Source organism: Phaethon lepturus, unplaced genomic scaffold (assembly GCF_000687285.1).
Source record: "Phaethon lepturus isolate BGI_N335 unplaced genomic scaffold, ASM68728v1 scaffold37214, whole genome shotgun sequence".
Lineage (NCBI taxonomy): Eukaryota > Metazoa > Chordata > Aves > Phaethontiformes > Phaethontidae > Phaethon > Phaethon lepturus.
In genome coordinates this window covers 71,170-91,081 of record NW_010536766.1, presented here as the reverse complement: position 1 = coordinate 91,081, position 19,912 = coordinate 71,170, and the positions used below count along the sequence as shown (strand labels likewise).

The following is a 19,912-nucleotide window of genomic DNA, read 5'->3' as shown; positions in this document are numbered from 1 at the left end:
ATGCCAGTCAGACTTTAGCTAACTCTTAAAGTTCATCTTTATGTAAAACTGGGGAGTCTAAATGTCAGGACATTTCATACATTCTTTTTCAATGGCAGTAGAGAGCAAAGTAACCCTGGGTGGGTTGGGTTCACCTCTGTTGGTGCTCCATCACTCAGGTCACTTCAGCAAAATCTGTGGTAAAAGCAGCAGGAACCTGTGAAGGCCTCTGAAATCTCTGAAATGCCTTTGAATCCACTGGCCTCTGGGTAGACAATAGCTGGTGTTGCTGACGACTGCCTCTTCTCTCTTCCCCCCGACTGCAGGACCCAAACCAAAACCGCATTGGCCAGTGGCTGGATGTGAGACCAAAACAGGGCATTGCAGATCTCTCTTTCCAGTTAGCTGCTGAACTCTCTCTGGGGACTTACACCATCAGTGTGGTGAACCCAAAAGTGTCCAGTACTTTTAAGGTGGAGGAACGTGGTAAGATGGAGTGTGGAGAACAAAGAACGGAACAGAAAAAGTTGCTTGTTTCTGTCTGTACAACAATATATAGCCAAATACTGTAAACTAAGTTTTACTGTCTGAGAGCTTGGAGTGGGCAATATAAAAAAATGAACAGAAGGGAGATTGTGCTGGAGATTCCTGGAGAAGATATCTGCTACCAACTAGGCTGGCTCAGAGTGAGAATACACTAAAGACCTCTGCAAGATTGTTTCTTGGGGGAAAAAGGGGGATTCCTTCTTTGGTTTCCCTGTTTTTATTTAGTCCTTGCTTTTACCTCATGAACATGTTCCTTCATGCCTTACATGAACACACTCTTCCCTTTTGTGATTGCATTTCTAGGTAGTCTGTTGCCTTTGATGGAGTAACTCTGTGGGTTTTGTTCCAGTGTTGCAGAAGTTTGATGTTTTCTTCGAGGGACCAGCTCAGATTTATGCTTCAGATAAAACTTTCCCACTGCGTGTGTGTGGCAAGTAAGGAGGATGTTCAGGGGGAAGGAAACAGCTCATCAAAACTATGTCTCTCCTTTTATATGTCTCCTATCTCTTGAATACATCAAGGAGAAGTGGCAAGTGACTCAAGAAGAGTCAAACACAGTAGTTCCTTTTGAAGGGTTCCAAATAGTGCAAGAGTCAAACTGATGGGTTCTTCCTTAGGGAAGAGGTACATGAGCCACACTTGGGAGAGGCCATCCAGCTATAAAGAGGCTTTGTGCTAGGCAAGCGATATCCTGCTCTGAAAGCTGTGTGTGTCCAGCCTTGAAAGACGTTATGTGAGGAAAAACAGATATCTGTTGTGGGACTGATCTGCTGAGGGAGCAGGAACTGGTGTTTCTTTAGAAGGTTGTGCTGTTCCTTCTCACTTACATGCTGCTGAACTTACTGCCTTCTTAGAAGCAGCAGGTGGGTTTGTCTAGTTATCTAGTCATTAGCAAAAACTGAGCAGATGAAGGTGTGAAGACCTCAGACAGTATAACCACAAAGGAGGAAGGAGAATGATCTGGAAAGCACTTTGTAGGCAGATAAAGGGTGCGAGCTCATTTGTATTTGGGGATGTGTTGTCCGTAGACTTTTGGTGTCTCTTTGCTGCTGGTCTGACAAAATTTCTCATTAATTGGGACAATTAATATTAGACGATGTGAAGCTCTAGTAGAAAACTGTACAGCCCTCTGCATCCCCAGGATGGGTCATAGATGTCTTCCTGTTACCGATACTGTCAGGAGCATTGCTCCAAAGGGAAAGCCAGAGAGGAGTCAAAGGCAGTAAGGCAGGCAGCGGAAATGTCTGCACTGACAAGGGCACACTTCTGCTGTACCTTACAAAAAAGAGCAGAACGGGTATGATGATGGAAGCAAGAGTCCAGACCATGAGATAAGTCCATATGAAGCAGGTCTGAGGCCACTCTGTAGCTCTATTACTGCCATACCATGCACCTGCTGTTGCTGTCTCCAGGGACACAGGTTTCTGCTGCTTTCACACCTGAGCTAGTATCTCCACCACCGGGTGCTGCTCCGTGCTGCGTGGACATATCAGTTCAGGTCAACTCTCTGTTTCTGCCTGGAATTCCAGGACAGCGAGCACCCAGAAGTGGGAGAGCTGTGGAGAGCACGGGTCCTTTCCTGCCTGTGCCTTGTTTTTGCCTCTGCTGTACGCAGGACTGTGCGACTGCGCTGCCCAAGTACACAACACGCTGTATTTTCACTTATGCCTGCCTGCTTACCCGCTGCATTAAGACCCCCATCAGGAAGGCCAGCTGCGTGGAGCAATGTGCTCCCCAAAACGCCCCGTGCCGCTGCGCGGCAGCTCCTCTGGTGCTCTCCCTGCAGGTACAGCTATGGGAAAGCGGTGCAAGGGACCATGCGGGTGACCTTGTGCCAGAAGGTGAGGAGGCGTCTTCAAAATGCCAGCAAGGACGTATGTAGGGAATACAGTGGTCCGGTGAGTAAAATCCTGGAAGATACATGAGTAGTGAAGGAGCACCACACAGGACTAAGTGTCAAGGGCTGAGCGAGCAGAATGAACTGCTACGTAGGGAAGATTTGCCAGCCTCTGTAATGTATATGTAGACTGCTAAGTAATTGTTTTTATTCAATTAATGCAATTATTGTTGCCTAGACCAACTGAGAAGCCTTTACCCCAAGAAGTTGTTCTTTGCTTATTAATGATATGGGCTAGAAAAGGGGACTTTCACAGAAAGATTGAGAGTTCTGTTCTTTTCTGGAAAGAAGCATAACTTGCCAGAAATTGGTGCAGTGTAAGAAACAACAATTAACAGAGCTTTCTCAGGTGTAAAATTATCGCATGAAGCTGAACCTATCCTGAAGCTGCACAAGGACACTAACATATGGGGGAGACATGGTTCATTCCATAGCCAAATCATACAGTGGCTACTATATTTTCTCTTTTTATATGCTTATATATTGCATATTTTTATATTTTCCTCATTACATCTTTCCCTTCCTAACAAAGTACTTCATAGCTGGGGATCTTACCTTGTACATACATGACTGAAAACTTTCCATGCTTTATGATTTGTCAATATGATTTGTTACAGTATTTGTAGTCTTCCAGCTCTGGAAATGATTCATTAGTTGAATTTTCATTTGATTCTGCAGTTCTCCTAACTAGATCTGCTAAAATGCTCATATGTTTGCTCTGTGATCCAGTTAGTACAGCTTCAGTTTTCTACTAAAACTGGAAAGTTGCCAATATGTTGTGACTTTGGTAAAACTGTGATGCATGTTTTGTTTTATATTTCTACAATATGAATTACACATATTCATGCAGATAAAATGGAAAATACAGAATTTTAAGTGTGAACCATATCTATCTACCTATGAGTCTGCATTATTACTTGTTACAGTCAAGAGTTATGACAGAATGACTAACACCTTGTACTTCTGACTTCTTCCCTCCTCCCCAGCCCCAAATAATATCTACTGCTTCCTATTGCAGACCACAAGCAAGGGGTGCTTCACCCCTTCTGTAAGCACGTCAGTCTTCAACCTGGCTCCCAGCAAGGAAGACAGCAAGCTCTATGCAGAAGCCTCTCTCCTGGAGTTGGGCACAGGTACCCAGGGGCTCAGCAGAGAAGGTGAAAGGGTGAGAGGGACCATTCTGGGAGGGTGAGGGTCAGAGTGGGCACACCTACCCCTCTCCTCCACCTGGTGCTGGGACCATCACAGAACACAGAGAGAGGACCTGCCCGAGGAACTCGCTGTGCCCACAGAGAGCTGGTCTGCCAGCAGCAGGCGGGTGAGGTGTGACTGGGAGCATGGTCCGTGAGGCCACAAAGGGGCTTGGACACATCTTAACTAAGGAAGGAAGTACCACAGGAACAGCCTTCAGAATTTGGAGGGTGCTGGTGTCAGGAAGGAAGTTTGAGACACTCCACCGAAAGGGGCTGGGAATAACAAAGTGAGATTAAACTGGGTAGTCACCTCTGACACTGATCCTGCTTCCTCTGTGTTCCAACAGGGGTGCAGATCAACACCTCCAGCCAAATCTTCATCTTCAGGACAGCTGCAAGGGCAGTGTTTGAGACACCAAATGAATATTACATCCCTGGAGTACCCTACAGGGGGAAGGTGATTTTTTCCCTTCCCTATTTCCTCCCCATTGTTTGCCAAAGCATTCAGTGTCTAGAAAATTTTGCTGACCCAGACCATTTACTGTTCTTCAGAGTACTTTACCTTGCAGCGTGTCACATTACTTGACAGTGAGGTTCCAGTTTCTGCATTTCAGATTCCCTGATGTGTTTACACTTCCAGCTTCTGCTGAGCTGATATCTCAGCAGGGCTGCTGGGATCCAAGGATGTCTCAGCTGTTGGCTAGGAGATGAGCTCCTCCTGCTCTGGCCACAAACACCTTTTGGAAGAGACAGGTTTTAATAATTCTTAGCGTAGTTTTAGAGATGAGGGAGTTTTATAGGTCTCCTGTCTTCTTGGGGCCATACTGACGTTAAGGCCACCTACACAGGAGGCTCTATGTTTGCCAGAGGGAGGAAGGTTTTGGGTATGACACTGGAAGAAATACCTGACTTTGGCTTTTCTGGCTCATCCTTTTGTCACCAGATTAAGCTGCAGGATCACTATGGAAATGGTATGAAAAACAGAAAAGTTTACCTTGTAATAAAGTTCATGAGGCGTCGGTTTATCAAGACATACATCACAGATGGCAGTGGAATAGCATCGTTCAACCTGGACACAACTGCCTGGAACAGCTCATCAGTCTCTTTGGAGGTAAATCCCACCTTTGCATACAGGAAAGTGAGAATCCTTGAGATCTGCCAGTGCTTCCCACTCCTGCCCTGCAGCCCCCCTGCCAGCTCAGGCCTGGGCTCCCCACACAGCTCTGCCTGTGCAGAGCCATGAGGAAGGCACCAAGCAACAGCCTTTCCCAAACCAAGCTGATGACATCCTAACAAAGCACTGAAGCATAAAACTTGATTTCTGTGTGTCTCTGGTCCACTTTCAGGGAAGGTTCACACTGGAGGATCTCATGCACACGCCTCGAAAAACTGACTTCAGTTATACAAATGCTTATCATCACCTGCAGCCCTTCCACGTCACAACCAAGAGCTTCCTGGACATACATCCACTCACAGAAACACTGCCTTGTGGACTGAAGCAGAATGTCCAGGTGACCTTCACGCTCAGTCGGGATGACCTGGGAGAAGACACCAGCCGTATAGGTTTTGCATATTATGTGAGTAAGGGTGGTAGAGAACCTGGGACCAAAGGCTGCACTGATGGGACCAGACCCCAGTGAAATGTTGAGGGTGTAATTTTAGATTATCCCTGGAGGATTGACAGGAAAAACTTGTTCTTGGAGAACTGGGTGAACACTATACCCAGTAGAGCTCAGCCTGGCCACAGTGTGATCCTGGTATCAGGGCCCCAGTCATCTCCGTGCATGGGAGGAGGCTTCTACCTTTGCCTTAGCCTCTGCCAAGGCTGCAGTGAGAAGTGTCTTGTGCAGAGACTGTTGTCAAACTCTTCTGCCTTTAAAACTGGATGAGGGATCACTTTTTCACTCTAGTTATCAAACAGCTGCTCAGTGGAAGTAGCTTTTGGTGCAGTCTGGAGACCTGCCTACTAGAGGGGAAATACCTTAGCTGTCTCTCACTTATCTCCAGTGAACCCACTGCCTATCCATTGTCCTAACTGGACAGACCAGACCAGAATCTCACATGTTAAAGCTTCTCTTCCCACACTGTGATGTATGCAAAACTGCTGGACCAAAGGTGTGGGATTGGGTTGGACCCACAGTTATTTCTGAGGTTGCTTAGGAGAGAGCATGGTGCACATGGGTGAGTGTGACTGTGCTCTGGTGGCAAAGAGCAGTCTGTTCATCCCATGTCCCTCCTCCCGCAGGTCACTGGGAAGGCTGGAATTGTTGTCAGGGGCCAGAGGAGTGTCCAGGTCGGGAAGCTGAACAGTAAGTCTGTGGCAGCCAGACAATGGGAAACAGTTGCATCTGGTGGGTTTCTAGGTCACACAGTGAGAGTTGCCAGAGTTCCTCCCAAATTCCCTGGATCTATAGGTCCTGGGTAGTCAGCAAAAAGGACAGAGGGAGGCTGAGGAAGCAACTGTGTCAGCTGGAAGAGGCCGAAAAGACAGAACAAGGGAAACAATGATGGGAAGAGAGACTTGGAGGACCCGTGGGAAGATGGAGCACATGGGGTCAGAGAATGGAGGGAGAGAGCAGACAAAGCAGCAGGAGGAATTCGTTTGACATTGTGGGATTATAAAGCAGAAAATAGGAGGAGGGTAGAAGGAGATCTCAGTAGGGCTGTGATGAAAACACTTTGCCTTTCCTTCCTCAGTGTTGAAGGGTTCCTTCTCCATCCCTTTGACCTTCACTGCTGACCTCACCCCATCACCTTCCTTAGTGGTGTATGCCATCTTCCCCAATGGAGGGGTAACAGCTGACAGCATCCGTTTTGATGTTGCCTTGTGCTTTGAAAACCAGGTGAGACTCACTCCTGTGGCTGAGTGAAAGCTGACTAGCAGGAGTCAGCAGGCCTGAGGGAAAGGAGACCCTCAGATCCTTCAAAGAGAGAACTGGGGAGAAGAGAGGAAGGGAATGTCTGCAGCACAGTGCCCAGGGACCAGGAAAGTTTCAGTAGTGATTTCTGTTCATAGCAGTGGTTGAGCAGGGAAGACTCCAGCTGGTCTCCCTCTTTCTTTCTGTGCCACCTGTCTATCAGCCTCCTCACCTCTCTTTCTCTCTTTTTCGTATTTCCTTTCCTGGTGTGTTGCTCAAGGTCAAGGTAGGATTCCCAGCTAAAGAAGCCCACTCAGGGTCAACGGTGCAGCTCCTACTGCAGGCAGCCCCTGGCTCTCTGTGTGCAGTACAGGCAGTGGATGAAAACATGTTCTTCATGAGACCAGAGAGTGAGCTAACAAGCCAAATGGTGAGTGTCTGTGCAACCAGGCAAAAAAAATAGGAGTGGTGGGGGAGGCTGGGGGAGCTGGGAGAGGCAAGCAGGGGCTGTGGCAAGGGGAGCTGGAGGCTAATGGATGAGGAGGTCTTCGTGTGGAGGAGAAAGTGGGGTCTGCCTAGAAAGATGGACAGGAACACATATGTATGCTAGGGGAGGGTGGAGCAAAGCATCTGGAGTTATCTGCTCCTTGCCCGATTCTTCTCTGCCTGTGGGTTTCCCTAGGTCTATGGTTTGTTCCCTGCTGCCTACCGACATGGATACCCTGCCCAAGTAGAAGAGCATTCCGATCACTGTGTTCAGCCCCACTCCATGTCATCTCTGCTACGAGGGAAGACACAGCATTCCTTTCAGCCTGACATCTTTAACCTCTTCCGGGTAATCACCTTGTGACTTCTCCCAGAGCTGTTGAAATTATGAGCATGAGATCTCTTTCTCTCCAAGCAGTCTGAGAAGGCCTTGCCTTCTCCAGACAGCCCCTGCTGTCTGTCCTGACCTAGTGTGCTACCTCAAGAGATGTGCATTCCTATTATGAGTATGAACACCTGTATTCCCCTCCACAGATGTAGAAAGCAAGATGATGAGATCCTGGACCAGCAAAACCCAGCTTTTTGGGCTTGGGAATGAGGTCCTGGGCTGTGTGCTGTTTGTCTACAGTATTAGAGAAAAGAAAGACAGGGATTGATCCCAAGCATTAGACCACAGGTCGTAGGCATGGCTTAGTTGTTAGCCTGCTCTCTGGCACTCTTTTGGGCTGTTCCCAGGCAGATCTCTTGGTGTGTTTAAGGCAGGTCTCCTCTGGAAAGGACTATCTTTAAGCAGCATGGACACAAGACAGGCAGTGACATTTGACCTTGGACCTGGGGATCAGATCTTGTCCTCTTTTATTTAGCAATAGAGACACATCATAGGAGGCTCTTTCGCAGCATAGGGACATCTCTTGTGTTTGTGGACAGGCCCATGTCACAGGCCCGGGGGCTGAATGAGGGGTGTGCTCCCCATCACATCTCTGTGTGACTTCAGAGGGCAGATGTCATCCAGCGTGCATGAGGGGATGGGGCAGGACAGTAACACCTCTTCTCTGTGCCCTTGCCACTGGAAATGTGTTGAGAGGAGCAAGACTTCCCAGTGTCCCCCAGAAGAGGGGTGGTGGTTTAGTGACCTCCTGAGAAGGAAGGGATCAGGGAGGCTGTGCCATGTCTCCCTCAGCATGTGTCTGCTTGTGCCAGTTCTCCTCCAGGCCACCCAGGCACTGGACTGTCCTGGTCCTGATGATTTTCAGAGTCATTTTGAAGAGCAGCGGCTGCTCTTCCCCACTCACAGACACTTTTCTGCCTCCCCTGCCCTCCTTCTTTTCTTAACAGAATATGGGGCTGAAAATCTTCTCAAACCTTGTGATCAAGAGGCCGCCTCAGTGCTTTCATCGGGCAGATAGGAAGCTGACCACGGGTGAGCTGCACTTTCAGCCTACCTGGGACATGAGGTCACCCAGGTGGAAGAGCCCTCTGATCTCTGGGGTTTGCTGGTGGCAGATATTGGCTCTTTAAGGAGTAATGGGTGCTGCTGCCACAGCCTAGCTGTCCAGTCCACCAGCCTCAGGCGGAATGACTCAGTCCCTATAAAAAGGGCTCTGAAGAATGTCACTGCCTGGATGTTTCCTGACATTAAAGGATGGCATACCCTTTCCTGGCACAGACAAGCCCAAGCATGCACGAGGATTTGTTTACCAGTGACTACCCTGAGACCTGGCTTCTGTCCCCACCTGCAGCTGCAGGGACAGTCACTTCCTTCCTCTATGTCTCAGTTTGCACTAGATAATCATACTAAGCTGGCTCACATGCCTGCTGATATGTAAACCATTGCTTGCAGAAGGCTGTGACTTTTCTGCAGACAAGCAAACAGTATTGTTATTCACTGAATTACAGAAATGTTGATTGAAATGGCTCTCTGAAGGTCCCTAGTCTCTTTAGCACCAACTCTGAGTCAGGTCAGCAACTGGCTTTGACTAGCCAAGTCTTGGAAAACTTGCAACCACCTCATTGCAAGCTGGTTCTCATGTTACTACTCTCTTTTCCCTTCCTATTTTCCCTCTCCTACCAAATCATCCCAATCCCTTGTGTTTTACTCTACCAGACTTCCCAAGTCTCTCTTACTGTTTGCTTTGCCTCTTGCCTCAGTGGTAGGCTGTCTATCATTGGCAGGATTCACCTCTCCCACTCTGGTGGGACTCCTTATTCTTTCTTTTAGGGGCGTCTTCCACAGAAGACCAAAGAATCACTAAGGAACAACCCCAATTTACAACCCATGGAAGACTTCACCACTACTTCCCTGAAACTTGGATCTGGAATCTGTTCTCTGTCGGGTAGGTGATGCCAGACTTTACAAATAGACAGAAGGATTACCCCTTTGTTATTGAGTCTTGGCTGACTTGCATTTATGCAAAAGTCCAGCTATAGGTGTAAAGAGAGGTCTGCATGTGAATTTTGTGGCTCTCCCCTGCATTTGTAGTGCATCAAACTGAGGGATTAGTAGACTTTGAGGTGCAGAACTGAAGTCTGCACAGGTTTAGAGAAGAGCAATACAATTAAGAACAAACCACCAAGTATTGTCTCTTCACACATTGCGGCACACTCTACTAACTTCTCAGTTTGGTGGGTGCACCAGCTAAATTTGCAGCCCTTGTTGCCACAGTGCTTAAATTAAGACTGATGGATCAGTACTCAGGAGGATATGGTGCTGCTGCTTTCCAGAACATCATGCTGTTGACTGACATCATGCTGTTTGACTGAGTGTAGAGCTGGAATGCTTGGGCAATGTCTTGCCCAAGGAGAAGGGTATAAAGCCATTACTAATGTCATTTAAGCAGGGTTTATAGCTTTAGGGAACAAATTGCTGAGAGATGCCTTGCTGGAGCAGAAGTCATTGGTAATATAGTAGAGGCTGATAAGAGCATGAGGACCTGCATAGCCTCCCTCATCCAGGGCCATGAGCCCTCCCTCTGCAGCAGCAGAGCGGGATGAATTTCTTCATGCAAGTGCTCTCTTTCTCTCAGCTCCAACGGCAACAGGAGTATCCCTGTTGCGGCACCTGCTGCTGCTGCACAGTGGAAAGTCAAGATGTTCTGCTTGGCTGGGAGGGGATTTGGCCTTGCTTCAACCACAAGCCTCAGAACAGTCCAGCCCTTCTTTGTGGATGTAATACTGCCATATTCTGTCATCCGAGGAGAGACTTTCATGTTGAAAGCTACTGTCTTCAACTACCTGCAGCAGTGCATACAGGTGTGTACCTGTGTCACAGGTTAACACTGTGTGGGACAGACCTACCATGCCCTCCAGTTTTAGAGTGTGTTGTGCCAAGCCATCTCTCCTGAGTTGCCCAATCACTCGCCTGCATCTGTCATTCCCTCAGATCCATGTGGCCCTGGCTAAATCCTCAGACTTCCAGGTAGAGCCATGCCGGACCTGCAAGGACAAGGAGTGTCTGTGTGCAGAGGAGACCAAGACCTTCACATGGAATGTGACAGCAGTCCAACTGGGTATGGCAGCAAAAATGGGAGCAGTGATGGGGAACCCTAAAACTGAAGTGAGAGGGAGTGGGAGGTCCAAAGAAGCTGGCAGAGCCTTGCCTCTGGATCCTGAAGTTTGTTCTTGGTGGTTCAAGCATGCAATCCATCATGTCTTTCTTTCTCTCTTCTTAGACAGGCTCATCAAAGAGGACAGGAGCTGAATGGGTGGGATGGTGAACTCTTGAAGTGAGGGTTGTGGCAGCATCTGGGGAGGAAGAGGCTGGATGGATGTGGGTGGGGGAACCTTGCATCGCTAGTGCAGAGCTTCATATGCAATGAGAAGGGGACACTGGGGTCCAAGGGGCTGCTGGACCTTCTGTTGTTACAATCATAGGTAGGGCAATGAAATCGCTGCTGGTGAGGCATTACTTAGTTCCCTCATACTTAGGGTGTCTGAACAAGCCATCAGTACTGGCTGACTCACCTTTACCAGCCAAACTGCTGAGGCTATGAAGCCTCCTGAAGCATCTCAGACCACTATAATTTAAAGCAAGTTGACTCCATTTGGCCACAGGTATAAGAAACAGGCTCTGTTCAATTTATTTGCTAGGGACTCTGAATATCACAGTGAGGACAGAGGTACTGGACACCACGCCACGGTGTGGGGGCAGGAAGCCCTTGCCAGCTACCATGAGGTGGAGGCACAAGCTGGTCAAACACTTGCTGGTCCGGGTCAGTATGAGAGCAGGCTCGCTTCTCTCTCTGAGTATCCCTGCCCATGGGGGAAGGGAGGCTGAGCTGAGCTAAATGGTTTTCTCTCCTTATTTTTTAGACAGCATTAGCATACCAAGGCTGTGGCTCAGTTTGCTTTTTTCTCCCCTGGACCTAGCCATGCCTATTCCCTTCTTGTGGTACTCTTTCTTGAGCTGCATTCATTCACCATGTCTGTGTTTCTCCTTGTGCCTTTTTCCCTGCTCAATCATCCATTGTACATGAGCTTTTGTATATGCTCACTGACCAGAGAGCCCTGTCCCTCAGGCTTGCTCGTGCTTTCTTGAGCAGTGAAGCAAGCAGCTTTAGTGCAGACCTGCCAAAGGTGAGGAGGATGGAGTCCCTGACAGCCTGGGGATTAGCGACTGCATTCAAACCTGAACTTGCTCTGAAATTTTGCTGCTGTTTGGGAATTTTGTGTGTAATGCTGTTTCTCCTGTCCCATGTTCATGTTCCTGCCCTGGCAGCCAGAAGGTGTGTTAGTGGAGAAGTCTTACAGCTCCCTTTTGTGCCCAAGAGGAGGTATGTGGACAGCCTGAATGGGTCCTGCAGCCTGAAGTAACTAGACCTGAGAGTAGGACTAAACTGTGGGAAGTCTGATGAAAGAATGTTTTCAAATTATTTTTCACATAGGAAATTTCACTTCCTATTAGACAGGAAAGAACAAGAAATATTACTTCCACATGTGCTGTCCTACTGAATTTGCCACTGAGTATAGGTGACAAAATCCTGCTCTGTAGTCTCTTTCCCACACTGCAGCCCCTGGGCATTCCTGGGGCTCAATAGTCACCAGTGAGAGCTGCTACAACCCTCCCAACCCTGTTCCTGCAGCATTGCAAGTCTCTCCAGGACGTTCCCTTGCCGAGTCATGACCAACTGTGATTCTTGTGAAGCTTGTGAAGCATAGTGAATTGAGTTGTGAAACTTGGTGAGCCCTCAGCCTGGCCAGCAGCTCTCATGTCTCTTCTAATGCGAAAAGTTTACAGGCAATGGAGCTTGGTGTGATGACTGGGACAGACTGCAAGGAGCAGTTTGTGTGAGCGGGATGTAGGCAGTGTCCCATTTATCTCTGCCAGTGTTGTCTCTCTGGTTAGATGCATATGGTTTGATTTTTCATGCTACACCTTTACCCTGTCATTATCAGGAAACATGGCTGAAGAACCTGTGTCCCTTCGCCTCCCTGACAATGTAGTAAAGGGATCTGCCAGGGCTTCCATTTCCATCTCAGGTAAATGATTTCTATTGTGGGCTCACTGCTGTTACAGATGAGCAAGACTTAATTTGGTGATGGTGTCAGGAGATCCATTTGACATGAAACTGCTCAAAAGAGAGGATGCTTTCTATTCTCTGCAAGATTTTCCAACACCAGGCTTTCAGATTTTTGGATTAGCACTTAGGCTTTCATGGTAAAAGTAATCTGCAGAGAATAATCCTTATTTTTCTAGCTAGGACTCTGGACCAGAGATTCTAGGTCATTATTTTTACTGTGACTTTGGGACCTTGGCTAGTTCTGTGTAGATACAATCAGCAAAGCTCATAACCATCTTGTCTCCCTGTAAATTTTCACTTCTACAGCAGAAACTTCGGGAGATAAGAAATCTTTCTCAGCATTACTAAGTTGCAAAAGAACACTTTGGAGAGGCTGCTGGGACCAGACATACCTAGCATTGAATACACTTTGCGCTGAGCTCATTTGCCCCTATGCCAGAATTGGTATGAAGCCAGGCCTGGCATAAGTAGCCATGGATATTATGCAGCAGAGCTCCAAAGGAGGAAACCAATTACAAGGCTTTTCTGGCTGGCTAGAGGACATATGGACACCTTCACACCATCTGACTAGCACCCCTTCTGGCTTACTGACATTTTGGTATTTGACATATGGCCAGGTAGAACAGGCCTGGCTAAAGACCAGAAACATCTCAACCTTTCTCTACGTGCTTTTATATTTCTCTGTCTGTCTGTATAACACACACTGAGCAACTGCAGCTCTGCTCATAGCCTTTTACAAATAGTACTTGTTATGGTTGGACCCCTTCAGACCTAAAGCTGATAAGGGAAAGTTCCTCAGGGGCTCCATACTGTGGTCACCCTGCATCACGGTGCCAGACTGGGAAGAGGCAAAACAGTCATCGTTCTCCATCCTGCGCTCTGTTGTTTACCCCTCTTTCCTCCTCGCTCAGTGTTTTCCTCCTGTGCTGAGATAAAGCACTATTATCCACTGCCTGGCTGAGAAGCACCTCAAATCATACTTGCTCTTGCTTTGTTTCTTACACCTTTGCATAGGTGACCTCATGGGGATGGCACTGCAGAACCTGGACCGCCTGGTGCAGATGCCCCATGGCTGTGGGGAGCAGAACATGGTGCTGTTTGCCCCCATTGTCTATGTGCTGCAGTACCTGGAGAAAACAAGGCAGCTGACCCCTGAGATCAAGGAGAGGGCAACAGGATTCCTGCGCAATGGCAAGTGCAAGAGACCCACCTTGCTCTTCTGCCTTCCCCTGTGTCCAACCTACCAATAGCTCTTGCCCAGGCCCTCATTCTGTCAATGTTGGTCCCTCTGTGTTACTGTGCAGTATTAATCACTATTCCCATCTCTCCAGGGTACCAGATGCAACTTCTTTATAGACATGGAGATGGGTCCTACAGTGTCTTTGGGCAGCAGGATGGGGAAGGGAACACTTGGTAAGCAATGGGAATATCCCTTGCTCCTGATTTGTCCTGTCTGGGCCAGAGTAGCTAATGTGCCTGAGAAACTGACTGGTAGGGTGTGTGTTCCTTCTTTTGGATGGAGACCTTAGGACTCTCTGGCAGGGAGACAGATTGAGGGACTTGAGCCACTTGAAAAAGCAGTGAAGCAGGGCAGCAGAGTTTCTGGGAAAGTGGAACAACAAAGATGTGGTCCCAGGGGGTGGGAGGTCCCTTTTTTGTCTCTATGGCCCTGCTGCTGCCCCACAGAGAACACTGGGTACTACTGGTGGTGTCCTGGCAGCCAAGAGAGGTACACACTGACAGGAAGTAGATCAGAGGAGAGCAATAAAAAATCATCTCCCCAGGCAGAATGTTGCTTGGGAGAGTTTGAAAGAGCTGCATTGGCCCAGCTTGGCCCTGTGGTGTCTGGGCTTGGAGAAATGAGGAAAGGAAGGGAGGAAGGAAATGGGGAATTCAAGATTGTCCTTAGGTATTTGGGGGACATGAAGTATAACAGGTAAAAGTAGAAGGGGTAAGAGGTTTTTCATTTGCGAAGTGACTGGGTAAAGCAGTAGTACATGAGTAGTACATTTGTGGAGCCAGGCTGAGGGAGAGGAGCCACTTGGATCCTGTGGAACATTTCCACTTTCAGCTTGATTCCTTGTAAGAAAATGACTCATTTTTGGCACCCCACTATGTCAGTATTAACTTCAGGGACAAGCACCAGGAGGCCTTTGACTTTCTCTTTGCCTTTTTTGTATTTCTCTTTCTCTCACAACTCATCCTCTTCCTAGGCTGACAGCTTTTGTAGCCAAGAGTTTCGGCCAAGCCAGAAAATACATCTATGTAGATGACAAGAATGTCCAGGACTCCCTACGCTGGCTAGAACAAAATCAGCTCCCCAGTGGCTGCTTTGCAACCAAAGGGAGTATCTTTCACTCCTCCCTAAAGGTAAATGAGGGCCAAGCCAGGCAGCACAGCTGGAGAATAGCTGGACAAGTCTTGTGACAGCAAAAGATTGTGGGATCCCAAAGGATCCTGGAAAGTCACTCCTGCAACCCATGCAACCAGCCTTAAAGAGAGAAGGGGATGGGGTGGGGAATGCATAAGGAATGCTTTTCCTTCTGGGGGGTCACTGCCCACGCTCTCCAACCACTTAGGGAGTGAAAGGCACATTCCCTTCACAGGGTGGCGTGGATGATGAAATCTCCCTGGGGGCGTACGTCGCTGCAGCACTGCTGGAGCTGGGTCAGCCGCTGAAGGTGAGCGTGCTCCCGCTCCCTCCTGCTCTCCTGTATGCTCCCATGCCTGGGCACTGCGATGGGGATATGCCAGATTGTAAAGCTGGCATTCTCTAGGCCAGGAACAGGTAGGGAGCTGCTATGAGGGAGCCAATGTTTGGCCAAACTGTGAAGTCATTCCTCAAAAGAGACAGTGCTGTAACACTGGCGTGGTGCAATAGTGTTTGGTGGCTACGGCTCCCAGCGCACTGTTTTCTCAAAAGAGTGTGTAATTTAGTGGGTTTCTTTGGAGCTACATCAGGAAGATATAGTCTGGCTCCCTGGAATGAGCTGCCCTGCCCCCTGCTTTGCCCCTGTCAGAATTTGGCATGTGTCTCTTCTCCTAACACAGGGCAAGCTGCTGCAGACTACCTTCCGCTGCCTGCAGCAGGCGGTTCACAACATCACCAACATCTACACAGAAGCCATGCTGGCCTATGCCTTTGCCCTGGCTGGGGACTATGAGACAACCCAGGAGCTGCTGTACAAACTGGAGGAACAGGCCATCAAGTCAGGTGCTGGCTGCTGGTTGGGGTAATGCTTCTCGTTCACCTGCTGGGATCTGGAGTAAATGTATGCCCAGCTACAGCAGTTCAAAATGACATACGTATTTGTACATATTCCTTGTATATGTGCAGTAACCGCACTGTGTGACTGAAAATACAATAAATTATTTCACAAGTTGTGAAGATAACTTATCAGAAAGAGTGGCCTCAGCCTGGAGGATTTCAAGATTCTCTTGAGGGAGGAGGTAGGAATCTGTGAGCTGGGATCAGATGAAGCCCTGGAGAATAAACTGAAGAAAGCGATCTTGGCCTGAGTACAGGGAATGAGCTGAAGGAGCCCTGAAAGCACTCTGGGTTTTGCTTCCTGTGAAACCCCAATCATGTCCTCTCCAGAGAGCCTGCATGCTCCTTTTCCTTCTGCAGGAGGACAAATCCACTGGAGCCCCAAGCCAAGCTCTCCGGCTTCCACAGACTTCTGGCCTGGTACTCAGTCAGTGGACATAGAGTTGACGGCCTACGTGCTCCTGGCGTACCTCTCTAAGCCGCGGGTGCATGCAGGTGACATGACAACTGCAGCTGGTATTGTGGCATGGCTGACCCGGCAGCAGAATGCCTACGGGGGCTTTGCCTCCACCCAGGTAACAAGTAGCTCCCTGTGGATTGATATACTTTTGCACCCGAGGTTGGCAGGGCGAGTCCTCTTGAGGTCTTCCTGCTCCAAGTCAGCTTCACTAGAGCTGATGCTTTCAGAGTGGTGACTGTCTCTCCCTCTCTAGGACACAGTCGTTGCCCTGCAAGCCTTAGCAAAATACGCAGCAAGGACGTTCAGCACATCAGGCCAGGCGCTTGTGAGGGTGAAGTCCCAGATGGGCTTTGGGAAGGCTTTCCAGGTCACCCGTCAGAAGCGGCTGCTGGTGCAGCAGGCAGCACTGACAGAGGTCCCAGGGCAGTTCCTAGTGCAGGTCCATGGAAGCAGCTGCATCTTTGCTCAGGTGAGATGGTGGGACAAGCGTGAGAGAGAGGAGAGGTGGAGGACTCTGCCTCTTCTCCTTGCATGAGATCATGCCTGGCCTGTCTTTTTCCCTCCTGGCTCTCGCCCCGCAGACAGTGCTCAGGTACCACCAGTCTCTCCCACGGGCTGCTGTAACCTTCACGCTGCGTGTCAACACAGACCTGACTAACTGTAGCCAGGCCAACGCGCGTGGCCTCACCATCCGCATCCTTGCCAGGTGACCCCAAGAGCTGTTTCATCCTCTAGCAAGACCTTCTGTGCTTGGGGATGGCAGTTGGGAAAGCCTCAGGACTGCAATGGAGGGACCCAGCACTTGGGGTGAACAGGACAGAGGGTGAATTTGGTAGGTAGAAGGAGTGGGGAAGGAAGGTGCTGGCTGCCTCCTGCGAGAGGGAGCAGTTGCGGCTGTGTCCCCAGTCCTGGTGGGCTACCTGGCTCAGGGTCCTGCACACACATTGTGGTGGTGGAGCGAAGGTGGGCTGGGAGGGCACCATTCTCACGGAGTCAGGCCCTCTGTTTCTTCTTCTTCAGCTACATCGGGAGCAGAGTCACATCCAACATGGTGATCGTGGAGGTCTCCCTGCTGTCTGGATTCATCCTGACTCCTGGATCGAGGATGTTGGTAAGGACTTTGGAATTAAAAAAAAGCATCTGTGGTGAATGGGTCCCACCTGCTTGCTCCTCTCGGGAACTGTTCATTTCAGGCCATGAGGCAACTAAATTAGCAGGGTCCCTTTGCTGTTGTAATTGAACCAAACCTTCTTATTTCTATATAGGGCCCACAGGGGTTGGCTACAGAGATCAGAGGTGGTTCAGCTTCTCCCGCTGACACTATTCTGCCTTGGACCAGGAGCAAAATGTGCTGCTGGGTGTGCTAAACACCAGTATTTGTTTGCCAGAAATTCTAAGACAAGATTTCTTAGAGAGGTTCTAGTTCTAGCCAAAAAGATTTTTTTTTTTTCCAATTAAGCCATAAAACTGAAAGATTAATTATTTGCACAGACCCCAGGCAGGTCTTTAAGAGCAGTCTATCACTCAGTGAGATAACGAGAATCTTTACTGGTGCCTGCACCTGTTTGCTAACCAACACATCAGTCCTATGTACTATCCACATGGCCTTTTGTCCCCAGACTGGGAGATTCCTCTAGCTGAGCTTGAACAGCATAATTAATCACCAAGATGCTCACAAGGTATGTCCAGGAGGGACTACCAAAGATATAACCACTAAAACCCTTATGCGTGAGAAAGACACAGTTCCACACAGAGTCCAGCTCCACACCCCATCCCTTTAATACAACAGTGGGTCCCTCAGGTCAGGAAGCCCTAAGGAAAGTGCTCAAAAATTTCCTTGTGTTATTGTTTCCTATCCCAGCTGGAGCGCAGAACCATCATTAAGAAAATAGAAGTGAAAGCTGATGTGGTCTATATTTATCTGGAGAAGGTATGTGGGAACAAAAGCATTTGGTTTGACACAGTGAGAACAAAAGGCCAGAGGACAAGGAGCTGCGTGAGAAGCCCAAGGCTGGGCTAGGCATGGGGAAAGAGCACTGGCAGAACTGTGGGCAGAGGAAGCTTGCCCAATTTCATTGTCATTGGGTTAGCATTTGCTACTCCTCACACAGGCTCAGTTTCTAAAATTCAGAATCTCTTTCTACCCTTCCTTGCTAATTTCTGTCCACCTCCACAAGCTCAATGATGAATCTCAGACTTTCATTCTGGAACTGGAACAAGTAATTCAGATGAAGAACCTGAAACCGGCCAGCATCAAAGTCTACGATTACTACCAGCCAGGTGGGTTGCAGATTCCCTCCTACTCTGGGACTGGGAGATGGGTTCCAAGTTCTCTGGCTGGGAAAAGAGACTGTGCACTCATCTCTGTGTGCATGCACGTGTGTGTAATCGACTTCTTCCTTTTGCAGAGGAGCAAGCCTTGGCTGACTACAGTGCCATCTGTAGTTGAGGTAGGCAGCAAGTCCCTGTGTGCCACAAACAGTGGCATCAGGAAATGATGGCTCTTGGGTGGGAGAGAGGGAATGTAAGCAATCAAAGATGGGAAGGAGGATGGTAATCAGCTGGGAACATACATCTAGCTGGAAAGAGGAACTGGCAGTTGCCCCTGGCTAGGTATGTGGAGCTAGGCTGGGGCTTTTTTGCAGCCAGGAAGGCAGCTTCCAGCCGGCTCTGGTGGAAGGCGGAGACAGGGACGGTGCTTGTCAAAATGAGAGTGAGGAAGGGCTGAGCATCAAATGGAGTGAGAATGCAGAGCTATAGCAACCTGTGCTAACTAGGGCCCTCAGACCCAGACATAGCTCCATTCCCTCCACCCCCAATATATTTGTTGCAGGATAGGAAAGGGAGATTCAGGGAGCCAAAGGAGTAAGCTGAAGCTGAGAAGATGTAATAGTCTTGTGGGGTGACATACCCAGTTGCCAGAAGGGGGGTGGCTTTTTAGTAGTAGCCTGAAGCCAGGACAGGTCTGGAGAAGTCCCTTCTGGAAGAATAAGACAGAATCTTGACATGGTACATGCTACATCCTGACACCATCTCACAGAGAGAGTACTGCCTGGGGACCTGCCTAAAGAGACACCCTCACTACTAGCCAAGACAAGGCACCTTCCACAGCCTGATGATAGCTGTGGAGGGATCGGATCATGCCCTCCTTGTTTGTCTTACCTTCTGTTCCCACAATCACACACAGTTTCTCAGAAAGGGGTGGAGGAGCAAGTTTGTGATAAAGTAGAGGAACTGCCACATCATGACTCCTGCCTTTCCCCAATATTTCAGGTTGGGCACTGAATGGAAGGAAGTGCCCCAGCTGGGACACAGCCCACATGAAAGTTGAGCCCATGTGGTCCTGCACCTGAGTGAATGGACTGAGAGCTCACAACAGTCTGACAGTTGTGCCTGCACTGTGAGGGTCTGGGTTGGGGTGGGATGTCACATATCTGGTACACACCTGGGAAGAAGAATTAAAGTAAGCATGACCCCTGACCTTGCAACCATTGTGCCAGTTGTTGATGAACTATAAGCTTAGACCATGAAGATACCATTTCTGTCAATTGCCAGACCTTCTAGATCCTCTGTTGCTCTCTCCTCATGCTTCCCATGGTTTCTCCTAATACTTCCTGCAGTAGGACTTGGGCAGCTTTGGAGTACTCAGTAAAGCAACTGAACATGCTGTGACATGTTCATATGTCATCTCCCGTGCCCTTCCTGCAAG

At 48.8% G+C, this 19,912-nt stretch overlaps 1 protein-coding gene across 1 annotated transcript in view; it reads left to right on the top strand.

Annotated features, from left to right (window-relative positions):
- Nucleotides 1–18,652, top strand: part of A2ML1 (alpha-2-macroglobulin-like 1) — a 23,678-nt gene extending 5,026 nt beyond the window's left edge. The window contains exons 6-35 of the mRNA XM_010286254.1: nt 306–465; nt 875–959; nt 2,312–2,423; nt 3,441–3,555; nt 3,963–4,072; nt 4,559–4,726; nt 4,962–5,192; nt 5,861–5,924; nt 6,313–6,458; nt 6,754–6,903; nt 7,156–7,308; nt 8,295–8,379; nt 9,178–9,292; nt 9,983–10,208; nt 10,339–10,465; nt 11,046–11,167; nt 11,674–11,728; nt 12,351–12,434; nt 13,490–13,666; nt 13,807–13,888; nt 14,689–14,845; nt 15,082–15,156; nt 15,527–15,689; nt 16,104–16,318; nt 16,457–16,672; nt 16,785–16,909; nt 17,224–17,314; nt 18,065–18,133; nt 18,381–18,483; nt 18,612–18,652. Coding sequence (XP_010284556.1) covers nt 306–465; nt 875–959; nt 2,312–2,423; nt 3,441–3,555; nt 3,963–4,072; nt 4,559–4,726; nt 4,962–5,192; nt 5,861–5,924; nt 6,313–6,458; nt 6,754–6,903; nt 7,156–7,308; nt 8,295–8,379; nt 9,178–9,292; nt 9,983–10,208; nt 10,339–10,465; nt 11,046–11,167; nt 11,674–11,728; nt 12,351–12,434; nt 13,490–13,666; nt 13,807–13,888; nt 14,689–14,845; nt 15,082–15,156; nt 15,527–15,689; nt 16,104–16,318; nt 16,457–16,672; nt 16,785–16,909; nt 17,224–17,314; nt 18,065–18,133; nt 18,381–18,483; nt 18,612–18,652 — 3,822 coding nt within the window. The remainder of the gene's footprint in view (nt 1–305; nt 466–874; nt 960–2,311; nt 2,424–3,440; nt 3,556–3,962; nt 4,073–4,558; nt 4,727–4,961; nt 5,193–5,860; nt 5,925–6,312; nt 6,459–6,753; nt 6,904–7,155; nt 7,309–8,294; nt 8,380–9,177; nt 9,293–9,982; nt 10,209–10,338; nt 10,466–11,045; nt 11,168–11,673; nt 11,729–12,350; nt 12,435–13,489; nt 13,667–13,806; nt 13,889–14,688; nt 14,846–15,081; nt 15,157–15,526; nt 15,690–16,103; nt 16,319–16,456; nt 16,673–16,784; nt 16,910–17,223; nt 17,315–18,064; nt 18,134–18,380; nt 18,484–18,611) is intronic.
- The last annotated feature ends 1,260 nt before the right edge of the window (nt 18,653–19,912 follow it).